The 18,347-nt window shown below is 44.3% G+C and overlaps 1 protein-coding gene across 2 annotated transcripts in view; it reads right to left on the bottom strand.

Moving 5' to 3' along the window:
- CLYBL (citramalyl-CoA lyase) overlaps positions 1-2,652 on the bottom strand; it is a 226,457-nt gene extending 223,805 nt beyond the window's left edge. For both annotated transcript variants that reach the window (XM_063103081.1, XM_063103080.1), the window contains exon 1: positions 2,578-2,652. In XM_063103081.1, the coding sequence (XP_062959151.1) occupies positions 2,578-2,639 (62 nt within the window). In that variant the 5' untranslated portion in view covers positions 2,640-2,652. The remainder of the gene's footprint in view (positions 1-2,577) is intronic.
- Positions 2,653-18,347: the final 15,695 nt, after the last annotated feature.

The following is an 18,347-nucleotide window of genomic DNA, read 5'->3' on the forward strand; positions in this document are numbered from 1 at the left end:
CCACAAAAAGACATGAAGGAACTTTAAATGCATATTGCTAAGTGGAAGAACACAGTCAAAAAAGACTACATACTGTATAATTACGATTATATGACATTCTGGTAACGGCAAAACTATAGAGACAGTAAAATGATCAGTGTTTGCCAGGAGTCTGGGAGGAAGAGGCTAGATGAATAGATCAAGCACAGGGGATTTTTCGGGAAGTGAACTTATTCTGTATGTTACTATAATACTGTAATGGTAGATACATGACATTATGCATTTGCCAAAACCTATAGAACTTTGTAGTACAAAGAATGAACCTCAATATATGTGATCTAAAAAAAAAAAAAAATCAGTTGGGACATAGGGGGATCCCAGGAAAAAAATGCTGACTGGGACAACAGAATCTAACTGTATTACAAAAACATGAAACAAACTCACTGAAGGGGACAGGGAGAAAAAGGTGCCAACCTCAGTAACTGGGAATTAGTGGAATTTGTAAGACTAAAGAGAAAGGAACTGCACATGAGCACTGTACTTTAGTAGATAAAGTTCTTTCCCACAGGGTACAGGTTAACAATCCTGATGCTGCTGCATATATGTATGCTCGAATTGAACAATTACATAAATAAATGGCAGACGGTGGGAGCCAGGTTCCTCACTGTTGGAATGAGAATTTACAAACAAGCACGGGGAAGACGCTAGACTGATCCATGTTGTAATGGATAAGACTTGGAGACACCCTTATAAATTCATGTTTAGCTTAATATAGATACAGATGGCTACATACACAAATATTTGTAGATATGCATATATACAAGGGTTAGTATTCATTCACACATATATTTCTTTGCTGTGTCAGCAGGAGAGTTATACACCCCCACCTTGAGGGCAGGGTATTTACATAAATTCAGCAGTAGCCACCGAGAGCAGTTTGGTTGAAGAAAAGACAGGAAGGGAACGGCACTACAACAGAAGCATATTAGAGGGTTGGAAAGAGGGGTACAGAATGGCCTCTGCCTACCCAGCAATGGTGCTTATACTCTAAACGCAGAATGAAAAAGCCACCAGAAGCAGTATCAGCCTGCTGGCCTGAAGCCAAAGTGCAACCCAAGTGAGGCAGAAATAAAGGCATTGCTAAGCAGAATTGTCTAAGTTGACACTTGGCCCCTTTACTTCTTAGTCCCAGTGTGTTCTGATTTAACACCTGGTTAGGCTCCATAAAGCCCCATGGATGAAGGTGTGCTACCCATGGCCTTGGTGGAGAATGTGCAGGCACGTTGAGAATGAACCCGTGTACTAAAAGAAGTGAAGAGCATTGTGTTAAGCCCCAAGCCTGTTAGAAGTGGTGTCTGTGTGTGGTCACTGGACCCACTGCTGAGCAGGCCACAGAGGCCGGACCCTTCACAGGTGAGAAAGGGAACCTTCTGGATGGGCCTGGGTACAACCCCTCAGCTGCTCCTCTGGTTCCAGGGGCGATCCTCTGAGCTAGGGCCCTGTGCCAGGGGCAGTGGATGAAATGGGAGAGTGAGATGCATAAGACCAGGGAGGTCCCACCATGAGACACAAGTGAGTCGAGAAGCGCAGAGCGAACAGATGTAAAAAGTTCCTGGCCAGGAGCCCTACACTGGGTTTCTGAACCGAACTCTGCCACTACTAGTCACAGGGCTTTGAGAGAGTCACTTAACCTCGGTGAGCCTCAGTGCACTCATCCTTATAAACATGACACCCAACTTCACAGGGTGGCCAGGAGAACCAATCGAGATCATGTGTGTGCGTGTAGTTGGAAACGGGCAAGTGCTAGACCGGCGGTCCTACGAGTGTGGTCCGAGGAAGCCTGGGGTCCCTGAGACCCTTTGAGAGGCTCTGCTCGGTCCTCCATTTTCCAACTAGTGTCTACATCTTAGTGAGCCCAGAATTTTTCAAATTCTTCCTCCAAAACAGCTGTTATGAGACTCTAGTTGGCCTTTATTAAACCAAAAAAATTTTCAAAAATATAAAACCATGCCACTCTTTTCACCCTTTGTGGGGTGTGGTTATTTTTCATTAAACATGTCATTTGTATTAGAATTGAAAGGGTTTGTTATTTTAAGATGAATATTTTTAAATTTAAACTCCTAATACTGTAAAAGTCGATAGATATAAGCAAAAGCCCTTTGGGGTCCTCAGTCATTTTTAGGCGTGTAAAGGGGTCCTGAGATCAAACAGTTTGGGAACCGCTATGCTAAACGCACGAACGGCGGTGTCCTCAGGCGACCCCCCTCAGAGACGACTCCAGGACCCTTTTCACAACATCCGCGCCATCGTCTGCCATTCGTGAGGGGAGGGTAGTTTTGTTTCCTGGGGCTGACAGAGCCCAGGTAACTCGATCTCACGTTTGTACCCATTTTCCGGGTCCAAGCAAGGGCCTTCGCACAGGGAGGCACGGCGGTAGGCGACCTTGGGCACAGGTCGAGCCGGCGCGCGGGAGGCGCACGGTGCTCCCGGCCGCCTTCCCTCGAGGGCTCGGGGAGGCCGCGCCCGACCGCAAGGCTGCGCCGGGAGCCGACCCTCGAGCCCGGGCTGGACGGCGGGGAAATAGGGACCTGCACTCACAGCCTCAGCAGCGACTCCGCCGCCGCTCCGCGCGCCGCCCTCCGCAGCAGCCGCAGCGCCATCTTCCCGACAGGCGCGTCCCGCCCCCGCCACGCCCCGTCCCACTTAGCCCCGCCCCTCCCCTCCTCCGCCCCGCCCCTCCGGCCCCGCCCTCCCTCCCTGCACCGGCCCCGCCCCGCGCGAACCCGGACTGGGCCCCTCCACTAGGCCCGGGGCTACCTGCCCGACCCCGCCGGGCGTCCGGGCGCTTGGGACATTCGTCCCCGCCGCCGTGGCGGCGGAGCAGACGATCCGAATGGAAGGCTCTTCCTTGAGCCATTTCTCTGGTGACTGAATACAAGTCTCTGAACTTCAGGGTTTTTGGCAGCGACTGTGGAGAGACTTTGCATTTTCCCAACCAGAAGAGGCCACATTTTCTCGGGATTTCTTTGTTGGTTTTGCTGTGAAAATGCCGTGTACCACCGTTCGTGAGCCCCACCATGTGCGCGCCTTGGTTAACAATCTAGGAGTGGTGAAGGAAAATGCAGTGGGACTCCATTCTGGAACATACTCGTACTTGCCAGAAACAGGGTCAGAACAGCCGCTGGCCGCTTTCTGAGCGGAGAAACGCTTGCTGGAGACGGGCAGCTAACGCAGCCCCTCCCGCTCCCTCCCGCCGGCCGTTCAGCAGCGGGCAGAACGCTGAGGTGTCGCCTCAGGCTGAACGTCACCCGCTCCCCTCCTCGCCCCATCCGGCCACGCCTGCACCTGCCGCCCGTCCCCGTTACCCGTGCCACCCTGGACCGTTTCTTTTCCTTCCCGTTCTGCATTTTTCTTTTTCGAGTGTGACTACGTTGCATTTATTCTCTGAATCTACACCTGCAAACATTTCGCAGAACCTTCCATTGGAAGCTGAATTGTGCTTCTGGATGGAAGCACTGACAGTTTAAAACAAACAAGACCTGTGCAGCCAGAGTGGGTTTCCAGCTCTTTGGAACTCACGTGACTGAGCGCATGGATGGTGAACTTATGCTGGGCAGAAAGAAGCATTCTTGTCACGTCCAAAACCAACAAGGAAACTGCTCAACCCCTCCGTGTCCCTCCCCCGCTGCCACTGCATGGACCACAGGCCTCGCCTAGCTCTACTGCATCCGCGCTCTCTAGTCTCTTCCCTAGTCTCAGCCAGTGCCCGGCCCAGCCATACTGGAGCCGGAGGCAAAGGAAAGATCAGTAACACAGATCCTATCTTTAATTAAAATTGTGATATTTTGTTCATAATGGAATTTTTCCATTACCTTGACTTTCAGAATATTGTATTGAAATAGTATTTATCTTAATTATTAAGGGTTTGGGATCCTGCCCCTTAAATTTTGCACTGGAAGCTAGTGCTTCACTCAACTTACCTAGCCACCAGCATCTTTTACCTGGATTATTCCAAAGCCTTCTTGCTCCCATTCTTCCTTCCTACAATCAACCCATTGCTGTACATCCCAGCTGGCAGGTGTAGATTCGGAGAATGAATGGAACGTAGTCACATTTGAAAAAGAAAAATGCAGAGTGGGAAGGAAAAGAAATGGTCAGGGGTAACATGATGCAGTTCCCATTTCCAGAGTTTACTAGCTGTGTGACTTTGGGCTAGTTACTTAACCTCTCTGTGTTTCTGTTTCCTCATCTAAAAAATGGGAGTATAAATAGTACTCACTTCATAAAATCTGAGCAAGTGCTCAGTTGTGTTAATCATTTCTTCTTATTATTATTATCACATCGGTTCCCTTCTTAAAACCTTTTGGTGGCTTCCAGTGGGAAGCATTTTGAATAAAATCTGAATTTTTCATCAGGACCCCCAAGGCCTCACATGGTTGCCTCTGCCTGGTCTCTCCAACCTTCTCTCCATCCGCTTGTCTTCCTTCCTTGTGTTTTAAGTTCACTAAACCCTCTCCCACGTTGAGGCCTTCATACATGCTGTTCCTATCCCCCAGATACTCATAGCTACAGCTTCTCATCTTCCAGGATGTTCAGCCTGCATGCCATCTGCTCGCAGGGCCTGTGCTAACAACCTAAACTGTCCCCTCCCATCTATTTTACTGTCACAGCAACCTGACCATCTCCATCACAATGTCTATGTGTTTGTGGATTTACTTCTTTATTGTGGACTTTCCCCCAGTGGTTCTCAGAGTGTAGGGTGAAGGTAAGATTATTGCCCATCAATCAGGTGGGCTTTTGGGGTACAGTATTGTCATTTAGTGGGCAGGGCTAGAGATGTGCTGGGCAGCCCCACTTGAAGAAGGGCAGCTGGTGTACTGGTTTAGAAACACCATCTGTAGGTCTAGACCAAAAGCTCAACTTGTCGCTGCAGTGCCCCAGCACCTGGCTCAGTGACTCATACCTGGCAGGTGTTCAATAAATGTAAGATGAAAATGTCCCATCAGCCTCATTATAGTTCTGAAAACTGCCATATGACTGTTCTTCTTAAAAATGCCTTGGACCTAAAAGTAGGTCCGGCATTGACTTATTTGCTAACTGATTCCATTTCTTTCAGACTCTGCTGGAAGAAATTGTGGCTGTGCCCGTTCTCACCAGGAACATGGTTTTATTGAGATACTTGACAAGATTACTAACTTGTAGGTTTTAAGAACTATTTTTTAATTCTAGTATATGTTGAAATAAAGCTTTGTTAATTTTATCTACATAGTATGTGGATTTGGGGAGGAAGTGTTTCCAAATATAATAGAGAAAGGGATCCAGATTTCCTTCTTTGAGGCTTGTCAAATCTGTCTTTACTCATAGCCTCCAAAACTGACAAGAAAAATAAATACATAAATAAAAGTACATATTTCTCCAAAGACATTAAGAAAGCATATGAAATTTAGCAGAGCGAAAAAGTCTGTGAGACACATTATCCTGTTGAGTTGGCAGCCTGGCAGGTTAAGAACCTGGCAGGGATCTGGGTAAGTGGGATGGGGGTTCAACTAGAAACATCACACCGCTAGTGCATGATGGGCTTAGGGGTGGGCATGGTGGGGACTAATCAACCAACACTGACCACCGTTTAAGCTGGGTGGTGGGTATGGAGTGGGAATGGGGTTTATGATGTGTTTCTCTACTTTGTCTATGTTGGAAAATATTCTTAGTAAAAAGTTAAAGACAAAACGTCAACTTATGCATTACATAGAAAGAGCCAGAAGGTGAATTTACCCAAAGCCAATGGAGGTGAAGACTCAGGGCCCATGACTTGTACAGACAGACCCCTTCTAAGTCCCTGGCAATGTGTTTGCAAGGTCATTTGTTTGGAAAAATGTAGAAAAAAAAAGATATTTTAACTACAATTGGTTAATATTCTGTCTCTGTCTACTCCGACTTTCCTTCTCTAGGACTTCCTCTGTGTTGGGTGGTGTTGCAGTGGCCACAGTCATTTTGGGGTCCAACTAAGGAAAACAGAGCTACGATATATACTTGGTTCGGGTTTAGTAGAATATGTTTATGTGATTTGTAATCACTTCCATGTTTGTTTATTAGCAGTGCTGATTTACAATGACTTCCAGGAACACTCCTACTACCCACTGTGGTGACTCACTTGCATTAAGGTGCAAGGTCAGAGGTCATAGACCAATAAAAATGTGCCCTAGGGCACCTGGCACCAGAAGCCAGGTAATAGAGGAGAAACAACATTTGAAAAGTACAGAGCCATAGACCATCTGTGGACAAGTCTTCTAGTCATTAAATGTGTAAAATGGTAAGCAGAGAATTTGGTTCTTATTTGTGTCTGGTCAACATGAGAGTTCCCTCTGTCAGGAGCAGACTCTAAAAGCGTGGCGAGAGCTCACACAGTGTGCAGCTTGGCTGGAACCACTTCTCCCAGGATTTCCTTGCCTGTGTGGTTCCAGGTTGGGGTTGTTCACAAGACACCCTTGGGTGAGAGCTGGAAGGTGGAAGTGAAGAGGCAGCCATTCCGCTGCATGGGCCGGTGAGGGGCAGCAGGCCCTGTGTCCCTGTGTGCGGCTGTGGTCTGAGGGCCCACCCTGCTGCCACCGGGCTGCACTGTTAACTTCCTCCCTTTCAGGACTGTTTACAAATCTCTTTACATTCACATCTACCCATTTTTTCAACTCAACCAAACAAACGTTTATTGACATTTTTCCTTAAGAAGGCGCCTAAGGGAAATTCTGACCCGTGGGTCAACAGGGATGAAGCTTGAGGACATCATGTTAAGTGAAATAGCCAGACGCCAAAGGACGAATGCTGCACAATTCCACTTATATGGGGAACCTAGGGTAGTGACACCCAGAGTCAGAAAGCAGAAGGTGCTTGTCAGGCTGGGGGGCAGGGAACTGGGAGCTCTGTTTAATGGGGAGAGAGTTTCAGCTGGGGATGATGAAAAAGTTCTGGAGATGGGTGGTGGTGATGGTTGCCCAGGAGTATGAATGTTCTTAACACCACTGAACTCAACACTTAAAAATGGTTAAAGTGGTAAATTTTGTTATGTGTTATGTGTATTTCTCCTCACCCATCACTAAGTTCATGGCTGAGGCCTCTGTAATAAAGGACATTAACAAAACAGAGGCATACAGATTTATTTAATACAAGTTTCACAAGTCACAAGGGCCTTCGTAAGGGAATGGAGACCCAAACAAACTGGGAAACTTGTGTGTTTCTATGCCTAGGTTTGATGGAGAGCAGATATTCATGGAGAAATGTGATCGGAGGACAAAAGGGTGTGATCTAGTGGTAATAATTGCAAGAACTTAGCAAGGCCTGTACGTCCGAGTCTTCTCTGTGTCCCTGTGTCTTCGGAGATAACGATGATCCCTTCCTCTGGGTAAAGGGAGAACACTTCTCAAATGAAGGTCTTATGATTTGCTATGCAGGAGCGGGTGAGGGGAAGGTGGGAGACGACTTCCTGCTTCTGCTGTTTTCTCAAATGCCAAGATGCCATATTGCGGGGTAGCATGTCCTGAACCCTATCCACCACAGTGAAAAAATTTTAAAAGAAGCCATCTGTCTAGCTGAAGATGCAGACAGGTACATGGGGAAACGGATGGGTGCTGTGGTCTGCTGGTGATGTGAGGGAAGGGATACAGAAGAAGAAGGAACGCTGCAATTCCTTCTGCACGAGAGGGGCAGGAACAGGGGACTTTGCAGAGAAGGGAATGGCGACCAGGACCAGGAGGCTGAGTCGGTGCAAGTCTTTAGGGGAAGAGTAGAGCAGGCAGAGAAACCCACAGCAGAGCCCCGAGGGGCTGTCTGAGGCCACGCTGCAAATGAGCTGAATGCTGAAGCCAGTGTTGCCCAGAATAAACATGGGTCTCCTGAATGGAAATGCGTTACAATTCCACACGTGCTCTTGTAATTGCAATGAAACTCAGAAACTCTCACTGCTAATGTGAGAAATATTTGATTTTATTATCAGCTCATCTTTTGGCAAATAGGCACACCCAAGGAGATACTGGCTAAGAATATCTAATCAACCCATGATTCACTGTAACATTTAAATAGCTTTCAAGTCAGAAAGAGCAGGGACAAGTAAGAAAAATGAAGCTGCATTATCCTTTCCTTACGAACACTGACGGCTCTTTATCAGAATCCATTTTTTCCTTCCTTTTGGTGTCTGGCCAATGTAGGTTATTTTCACCAAAGTTGAGTCTCAAAGGCTGAGCGGGCCGGTGTCACTGATTTAAGACTTCAGAATATCACACTTAGAAAGAGGCATATTAGAAGTCTGTGGAATAATTTTTAAACAGTGGCACAGATAGAGCTACACTCTGAGATCATCCATCCCTCCTGCTGCTAGGATACAAAACCCTCCCAGCCTCACCTCCCGGCACAGCTGCCTTTGATAGCAGGGATGACTGTGTCTGGCCTCCTTGGAGAGACAGGAGGAGACTGTCTCTCAGATTTAGGCCAAATGCAGAATCACTAATGACCACATCGTGGGCCTTAGCTTCCTCTCTATAAACTGAGGAAGTTAGACTGGATGACCTCGAAAATTCCTCTGCCTCCCCAAAACCAGGAGTCTGACTTTATAACTAAATCCTTTTCTAATCTCAGCCTCCAAAACTGTGCTGCAGCTCCCCCTAGTGTCAGCAGCAGATGGTGCCCCCACGTCCCTGAGGCTCTTTGTGCCCCACCTCCCGGATCCCTTCTTCCTTTTATCCACAGCACTGCCCACTTCCAAATTACTAGATCGTGTACTTATTTATGATGTCTTTGCTGAATGCAAGCTCCAGCAGGGAAAGGTCTTGGCCTGTTTGACTCACTAATGTATCCCAAGCACCTGCCTGGCGGGACAATGGATATTCAACACATTTGCTGGATTCAAAGTGCTGAATCTTGAGCCATCTTCTGCCAAATTTATTCTTTCCATAATTTCCCCTGTTATTTTCACTTACTTTGTAGATCGGTCATTATCTTATTCCCCAGTCGCTGTTTCTTAATTCCTTAATGTGGTCGCCACCCCCGTGATGTCCATGTCTTAATCCCCAGAACCTGTGAATATGTCCCATTGCAGGTGTGATTAAGTCAAGGGTCTTGAGATGGGGAGAATATTCTGGATTATCTGGGTGGACCCAGTAACCACAGGGAGAGTCAGATCAATGTGATGGGTCTGTGACATGAAAGCAGAGGTCGGAGTGATCTGGGCCACCTCTAGAAGGCATGTAGGCAGCCTCTAGAAGCTGGAAAAGGCGAGGAAACAACTTCTCCCCTCGAGCCTCCAGAGGAATGCAGCTTTGCTGACACCTTGATTTTGTCCCCGTGAGAAATGTTTTGTCCTCCAGAACTGTAAGGTAATAAAATTACATTGTTTTTAAGCCACTTAGTTTGTGGTTATGTATTACAGCAGCCATAGGAACTAATACACATAGTAAATAAAAGCAGACCTTCTCATGAATTCCTCTGTGTCTAAGCCAGTTCTTAAAGACTGCTTTTAAGGCCGTTTATAAGTCCAAAGTGACACTATATTGTTCAAATGACCACAAATTCCTCTGTCAGTGCCTGGCAGAATTAACGTGCTTTTGCTTTGGCCAGAGCTTCCTTGAGTATGAACATCTCTAAAGAGTAAAAGCTTCAGTAATTTTTCAAGATGGAATTGGAACCCTTTCTCTGTGGGCTGTTTTAAAAGCACTGAACTGATTAAATAGAGACAGAGAGCAGTATCACTGCCTGAAGTCATACTATGTGTTTACATGTTTACTGATTGCCACTGCTGTCGTTCCACTTATTTATGGTCTGTTACTTTCCATTAGAATGTAAGCTTCATGAGGGGGGGAACCAGGTTTGCTTTGTTTGCTACTGTATTTTCAATGCCTAAATGATGCCTGAGACACAGTAGGTGCTAAATAAATATTTGTTGAGTGAATGACTGAGAAGTTGACTAGTTAAAAAAATACCAGCAAATGTTTCACAACATTTTGGCCTACCTGGAAGAAAAAATAAATGATAGAAATCCACATGCAGTTTAAAATGTTGAGATTCAAGGGGGAAAATTGCGGTTAGTTGTGAGTTTAGGAGGCAATGAACAAGGAGAGGTGAGAGTGGGGGAAGCACAGGAGTTATTTCCAGCTTCACAATTCAAGTGTTGGGGAAATAAAAAAGGACATTGGCCTGTTACAAGAATCTATTAAGAATTTTGGTTTTTAACTTACAGAGTCAGCGGGGAAGGCCTTTCTTGGCTGCTACCAGGCATCCCTTTGAAAAATAAGCAATATAACCTGTGAAAAAATTTACGTTATCCACGGCATCATTGTTTGTTACAGCAAAATATTGAAAATAAAATCTAAATGCCTATCTACAGGGGACCAATTTTCGAAAGTATAGTACCTGAAACAACAGAAAAGTATGCAACCATAAGAGAATAAGGACTGTCTCCATGTACTATGTGTTTCACATTTTCTTTTTATTGTCATAAATATACATAACAAATTTACCATTTTAACCATTTGAACTGTACAGTTCTGTGTCATAAGTTCATTCACATTGTCGGTCAACCATCACCACAACCCATCTCCAGAACATCTTCATCTTCCTAAATTAAAACTCTGTCTCCATTAAACACTCAATCTCATGCCCCGCAGCCCCCAGCGCCTGGCACCCAGCATTCCACTTTCTGTCTCTGTGAATGTGACTACTCTAGGGACCTCATAGAAGAGGAGTATGTTTGTTCTTTTGTAACTGGTTTATTTTACTGAGGATAATGTTTTCAGGCACATTCATATTATATTTATTTATTTTTAACTGTGAAAGGATTAAATGCTGATGACAAGGGTTACCTGTCAGGGGAGGCAGAAACAGATCAAGTGGAGATAAGAGGTTGGAAGAACATTTTTACTGTATCTTTGCAATTTTTAATTTTTGAGCCATATATGGTATTACTTATTCGAAATGCTGAATTTTAATCATATGAATAATAAGGTAAACAAGAAAAGGGAAACTGCAGCCTCACCTTCGTGAAGCTGTGGGTCACTACCTGGAGCTGACCAAGAGCTCCCCATGCACCATCCTTGTCTGTGGAGAGTACAATACTATATGCATTTTTGCATTTTGTGGCCACTGAGTTTTATGTAGTTTCCACATCCCATACTGGATTAAAAACTCCCCAAGTCTAGCCTGTGTTTCACACACAGTGGGCCCAGCGACTTGCACAGTTGACAGAGGGCTGGCAGCCTCTGTGGAGGTGATACTTGGTAAGATGTGTCACGTTGAACCATATAATGAAGGCTGTTTGGTTAAGACCCTCTGGGTTGTATGAGATTATCTTTAATGCATCAGACAAGAAGATTGTTAACCAGTCTTATTACTGACAATTTGCTATTTCCATGATAGGGCAGGCAGATGATTTGAGGATTATCCGGTCGCTGACAAATCCCCTGGGCCCTGACAATCTCGTTTAGAAAAGAATCAAATCTGTTTATTGCTGATAATAGATGGCATGCCCCCAGGTTTGCTTGTAAGTAATATGTGCATTGGTTTTTATTTTTCTTTTAGCAACACGAGCCAACTTGGATTCATCTTGATAAACTAGACATTTGGGACTTTATGTGATCTAATTGCTCTGAGCTGTTCCTTAATCCCCATTTGCTCAATCGTTGCACCCCTGCCCACAATTGCACATACTGCCTTGATCCAGAATTGCAAAATGGCCCCGCCAACAAAGGAGCCTCATAATCGATCATGTGGCTGAGATTCTCTAGGGCACTCTTTCTTGTTCTTACTTGTTCTAAGAATTATTTAAACAGAAGAACAAAGCCAATCTTAAACTTGTTGCTGTGATAAGGCAAACTCTGAAGACAAAAGCCATTCATCTTTGTATTCCTAGCAAGAGGTATGGTGGCTAACACCTAATAGGTTCATGTAGGATTGCCTTGTTCATAAGCTATCGTAATTGCCCCTGCAAAATGTTCTCAGATATCTGAACTTTAGTAGACAGCATTTGGAAACCCAAATAGAGATTAAATTAGATCTCTGATTCCTTTCGATTTATAAGAAATCAAATGCCAGATGGCAAATTTTAGACCTATGCATATTGTTAGTATTTAATTTTATCCATAATATCACAAGACTGATTATTTTTTAAGGTATCACTGCACAAGAAAAAATTTCTAAGCGTAAGTTACTTTCTCACTTAGCAAGATCTGCCTGACCCTTGGTCTTTTGGCTCCTTCTGCATGTAAGTTGCAGATGAAATCCGACAAACCAGCCCCAGACTGAGAAATAACTCTGGGCACTTATAGTGCGCCTGCTGCCTGGGGATCTGTTAGTACCAGCCTGAGGAAGAAGGCAGTCATTGGGATCCAAACTCATCTCTCCCTTTGTCCTTCTAATTTTCCACCTAATGAAACGTTACCACTAGCCATAGCTTCCAGTGTTCAAATAAGGCCCCAACTGGAGGTTTTGTTATTAGTTTCCTTAGAATTAGTGGAGTTTTTGAATTCCTCAGGCAAAAAGGCCAAACTGTTAAACTTCTATTTCTCCCTTTCTTTAATATTCCATTTAGTGTTATATTAGTAATAATATGAAGGCACTTCAAGAAATTCCTGGAAAAAGAGAATCAAAATACGAATCTTTCCATGAACTTTTTGAAGTACCCTTGTAGATGTTTATCATGGACAAATTGAAACATACATAAATAAATGAATAGGGGCATGGGGTGAAAGTTAACACCTGAAAGTAACTTAATATTCTGATGTCTTCCTTATAGACATGTCTTGGGCACTTTTCTGTGTGTGTGTTTATCTAGACAGATAGACAGATGACAGACAGATAGATACACACAAATATAGTTCTTAACAAAAATAACATCATATATTCTTGTTTTGAAATTTGCTTTTCTTCCCTCAATGAATCACTGAAACCTATATTTTAGGTAATGTAAAATTCCAACACACATGGGAATATTCAGATTTTTCTGGGAAGGAAAAGAAGCAAAATAGATATGTAAAAATACTGAAGACAAATCCAGAGAAAGTGCCTCTGTGAGCTGAGAAAATGAGCTCAGAGCATTGTGAAGTTAGTTTCCTCTAATTCAAACAGTTCAACTCTGGCAAACTTTGAAAAATACTTTCACACCATAAATTTTATAAGAATACAGCTGCGAAATTCTCCTATTGTTATGCAGTCCTAAGCTTAAAGTTTGCAAAATAGAGTTTTTGCTGCTGCTGCTTCTTTTTTAAAAAAGCCTTTTAATTTAACTTATTGACCCCAGTATTTTTGCTACATCCATTGCTAGGATCAAATCATTATACTTTTCAAAAGTGTTCCTTTATCCTGAGGTCAAACGAATGTGAAATATGAGAAAGTTATAAAAAGACTGAAATCTAGAACACCCATAACCCTGATGTACTTTATCCAAATTTTTATAACTTTGAAGTGCCCTGAATACAGAAAGAATGCAGAGCTTTTATTTTCCAGCCAGAAAAACCACACATGCAAAAGAATAAGAAAGTATCGTTCTCATTTCTGTAGTCAACTTCTCAATCCAAAAAAAAAGGAAGTGGGGAAGGATCCAAGTCAAGCCAACGAAAATAAACGATTGCCATTGTTTATCCAGAAAATAATGCGTTGAGATATTTTTCCCCAAAGAGCTAAACGAAAACAAAGAAGATCCCTGGCTCAGTTTATTTCCTAGAGGAGAAATTCTTTAACATTTGTTTATTTTGTAAAAAATACCAATGACAAATTGGCACAGACAATTCCTCCCTCTTTGTGCAGTGGGAAAGCAGAGTCCAAACTGTCTGGCTTGCAGCTGGAATAGAGTTTGCTGTCTGGAGTTGCCCCATCTTGTCCGATGACTGTGAGATTCCCAAGGTCCTTCAACTGTGTCCCACATGAATAACCCAAAGTGAGGGATTTGGGTTGGATGGATGGGTTGCGACCAGACAACGGAAGACTTTGAAATCCAGGCAGTGGAGTTGAGACTTGACTCTCCGTGTTGCAGATGGAGTTGATGACTCCAATTCTTCCCCTTCTCTGCAGCCACACCCCTGTCCTAGGTTCAGTGTGTGCAGACTATAGAGGAGAGACCTCCTCATCCCTTGACTTTAAGCTCAGCCCATAACTGCATATCAGTTCTAGCTCTGGGCCTGGAGGGGCTTTGCTTGAGTCGGCTTGCTCTCCTGTACAGCTGCCATCACTGTAAGAAGAGCATGTCCTGGCAAAGCTCATTATGGCAAGGAGGATGAGAGACCTGTGGAGCTGAGTTGCCCCACAGAGCTGCAGGGGAACAGAGCTGCCCCAGCTCCCCAGCCTGCAGCCCAGCCCAGCCAGATCAGCCGAACCTCAGCAGACACATGAACGCATCGGCAGTAATAACTATCTGCTGGGTTAAGCCCCTGAGTTTTGGAATGCTCTGTTATGCCACATTATTGTGGTAATATAAATTAATACATACTTTTAAGCAAAAAGAATCAATTTCTTTAAAAAAAAAAAAAAGAGCAAAGAACAAGCTGTACTATAGGGAGTTGAATGTGTGGCTGTGTACAGGATGGATTGACGTGGTGAAGAGATGATGTCAGTGTCCAGATGTCAGATGATAAGCTTCTGACCAAGTGTAGAAACTATGGGGATGAGAAGGAACATCGGAAGAGGGAAGAGATCGACAAAGGACTGGCTGAGAGGGTGAAAGAAAAGGCTGAAAGTGGAAGATGATGCCACATCTTCCCATCTGAGAGACCAAGAAATGGTGATAACTTTCAGAGACCTTGAACTTTGGACATGATTGTAGGAAAAGTAATGCGCTTAGTTTGTGCTCCGGTGGGTTTGAAGTGACAGCAGTGTAATAGAATGGCAGTGTTTGCAGTGGAAAGGTCGCTGGTTTTAGAATAAACCTGGCTGCTAACCCTGGCTTGGTGTCTTCCAGGTTGTGTGGATCTTTCCACGTAATCTGCACTCTCTGAGCCTCAGTGTCCTCCCCTGTAATAACCCTCAGAGCTGTGAGGAGCGTGGTGCTCTATGACAGCAGGTGGCGGGTTGCACTTCTGTGGGTGTTTGCTCTGCCTCACATCTTCCTGTGGGGGATGCCCCCTCTGCTGACTGGGGAGCTGTTAGTCACGTGACCAACTTCTCTGTCACCACGATGAACCCAGGCACGGGCACGTGACCCAATCAGGCAGTCAGAGTCATTTTGGGGAGATGAATATGAATGTTTGGTGAGAAAGGACTCTCTTCTTCTAATATAAAGAGTAGTAGAGACATTGTAAGTCTGATAGTATTACCATCTGGGCTGCTCTGGGGAGAGAGACCACCTGAGAATAAGCTAACACAGAGAAAAGCAAAGATGAGAGGTGCAGAAAGAGGGAAGGAGAGAGAACATCTTGATGATACTGTTTGAACCCTTAGATCAAACAGGCCAGTCATTGGGCTTTCCACCTACATGAACTGATACGAGGGAACTTCAGAAAGTTCATGGAAAGACTCATGTTCTCATTCAATTCTATTTTTCCACAAGTAGAGTTGAAAGAGAATATTTTAAAGTACACTCATATGTATATATATTTTTAATTAAGGTAGTTTAAGTTGGTTTTGGCTCTTGAAACCAAGAGTTCTAATTGAACAGGTATTCAAGAAATACCAGCTAAACAACATTCCCTGGGGAATGGCCCACTAAACTTGCCTGACTTTGTATCCCCTTTTTCTTCTTGCAGATGGCTTGAAGCCAAGTGATAGCAGAAGAGGTTTGAAGAAATCCACAGCATCAAGATAGATGGGGATTTGTGGGCCTTTGAAAGCAGTTATGAAAAGATTCAAAGCCAGAGTAATAAAAGTGATGTGCTGTTGGCAGAGGACAGTAAATAAACCAGTGGAACAGAATAAAGAGCTCAAAACAGATCTGTTGATATATGACAGGCAACACCACAAACTGTGGAGAAAGGACAGATTATTTAAAAGATGGTGTTGGGGAAACTGGTCTGCTATATGCAGGAAAATAAACACTATATCCAAAGATCAGCTTTGGATAATCCAAAATCTAAATGTGAAGGTAAAAATATGAAACCAACAGAAAAAATGTCAGATAACTTTGTTGTCTTAAGTTGGGAAGAACTTATACAAATTCTAAAGGCATAAGCTATGAGGCAAAAAGTTGATGGATTCGAATCCATCAAAATTAAATTATCCTTGTTGACAAAGGACACCACAGAGTGGGAGAAGATAACCGTAATATGAAAATCCAACAAGGAATTCTACCCAGAACAGAGGTCAGCAAACCACAGCCCACAGGCCATGTCTGGCCCTGCCATCTGCTTTTGTAAGTAAAGTAGTGTCGGCACATAGTCCCTCATCCAGTGTGTGCTGTCTGTGGCTGCTCTCGTGCTGCAATGGCAGAGCTCAGCTGGTCAGCAGAGAACATCTGGTCTGCAGTGCCTAAGATATTTACCACCTGGGCCTTTACAGAAACAGTCCATCAGCACCTTATTTAGAATATACAAAGAAATCATCTAGAATACAAGGAAAATATCCAGAACCCTGTAGAAAAATGCGCCAAGAATATAAAAGAGAAAATATGTAGAAATGCTCGAACTCACTATTCATCAGAGAAATGCAAATTATATAAAACTATGAGATAACACTTTACACCCACAACATAGAAAAAATTAGAAAGTCAGAGATAGCAATTGTTGAAAAGGATGTAGGGAAATGGATATTATCATGCACTACAGATGGGACTGCAGACTATGTAGGCTTCTGGAGAACAGCCAAGCAGAACTCAGTAGCATTCATATGTGTACACTCCATGACCCCGCAAATCCCACCCCTGGGTGTAATGCTAAGAAACTTATACCCAGGTCTGTCAAAGAATGTGTACAGGGATGTTCATCCTGGCAGTTTGTGGTAGCCGGCTGTGGGGTCAGCCTACTCACATCCAGTGGAGGAAAGGATGAGTAAGTCCATTTATCATTGGCACATCCAGGGCTAGGCAGCAGTTAGAAGCAATGAAAGAGATACCAGTAGCTGCACGGGTAGGTCTTTAGAGTACACTGTGGAGGAGAAAAGCTAGAGACAGAATGAGATCCACAGCCCAACATTATGTGTATTTACATATGTGCATGTATATGTATATATAATGCATGCACAAAATAATTCTATGTATTTTTCAACATTATTTACATGTCCAAGAAAATATACCAAACACATTACAGGGGTTGGGGTATAGTGATAATAGGAGTGGAGTTTAGAAATTAAGAGAAAAATAAAAGAGAAGGGTCTTACATGTACAGATGATAAAAAGGGAAGGAACTAAATTTTCTGAACCCAAGTTCCAAACACATGGCTGTGAACTAGAAGATCATCAGAAAAAGTGACGGCAGCTTCCAGACTGGAATAGAACTTCGGTGAACTGATAGGACTAGAGATGACGATTTGAGAGTTCTCTGTAGAGTGTTATCACTGGAGCCCTGACATGAATGAACTTTCATAGGTACAAATATTTAACTTTACTGGCTCTTCCACTGCGGTGTATCCCACTTGCACCAGATAACAATCTGTCGCCTCCACGCTCCAGATCCACCCTTCTTTGCCCTGCTATGTGACATCGAAGCTGGACTCTGTCAACATGTCTCCTTTGCTACCTGTTACAACATTAAGTTTTGTCAGTAGCAGGATGTGGAGGGACACTGCAGTTGGAAGGGGCTTTTCTTCCTGGTCCCAGTGTTTTTCTTCTTGCTCCTGCAGCACAGCCCCAGTGGGGCCAGTTAGAGTCCCAGTGGCACACACCTCCAGCAAGTTTCACTGCCACCCCGGTGGGTGTCTTCCTGGCAGTTTTTGCCAGAACCAAAGCAGGTGGTTTTCTGCTTGCCAGCTGCGAACTGCAGTGCCTCAGCAAACTTCTGTCCCATCCAGGGGCCACAGTCACTTAGTCAATGGGTCCTTTGTCTCAGCCTTGGAGGGGGCCCTCTGCCAAGTTTGTCTCTCTTGGATATTTCGCCACAGCCCCAGAGTTTCTTCCTACATCTGCCAGTCCTGCACTGTTTTTTGTTTGTTTTTTGTTTTGTAAATTGAAGGTCTCTTACAGGATCTGCTTCTGTGAGGGGCTGTGACCTGGGGAGAAGGGAGGGAAACCAGCTGGTGTGGGGAGGGTTCGTCTCCACAACAGGCCATTTATACACAGAACGAAACAGACAGGCACAGCATCACTACTGCAGTTAGAAGTTGGCAGCATGGGATGGGGGAGGAAGCGGGGGGAGCAGGAGTGTTTCTAAAAAAAATACAGGCTTCCCCCCAAGCTGGGGTGCCTGGGGGAACCCGGTCTGATTCAACCCAAGAGGAGTCAGAAGATCAAAAGCGGTTTGGGCCGGTCAGAACTG

This window comes from Cynocephalus volans, chromosome 7, assembly GCF_027409185.1.
Source record: "Cynocephalus volans isolate mCynVol1 chromosome 7, mCynVol1.pri, whole genome shotgun sequence".
NCBI classification, from domain to species: Eukaryota; Metazoa; Chordata; class Mammalia; order Dermoptera; family Cynocephalidae; genus Cynocephalus; species Cynocephalus volans.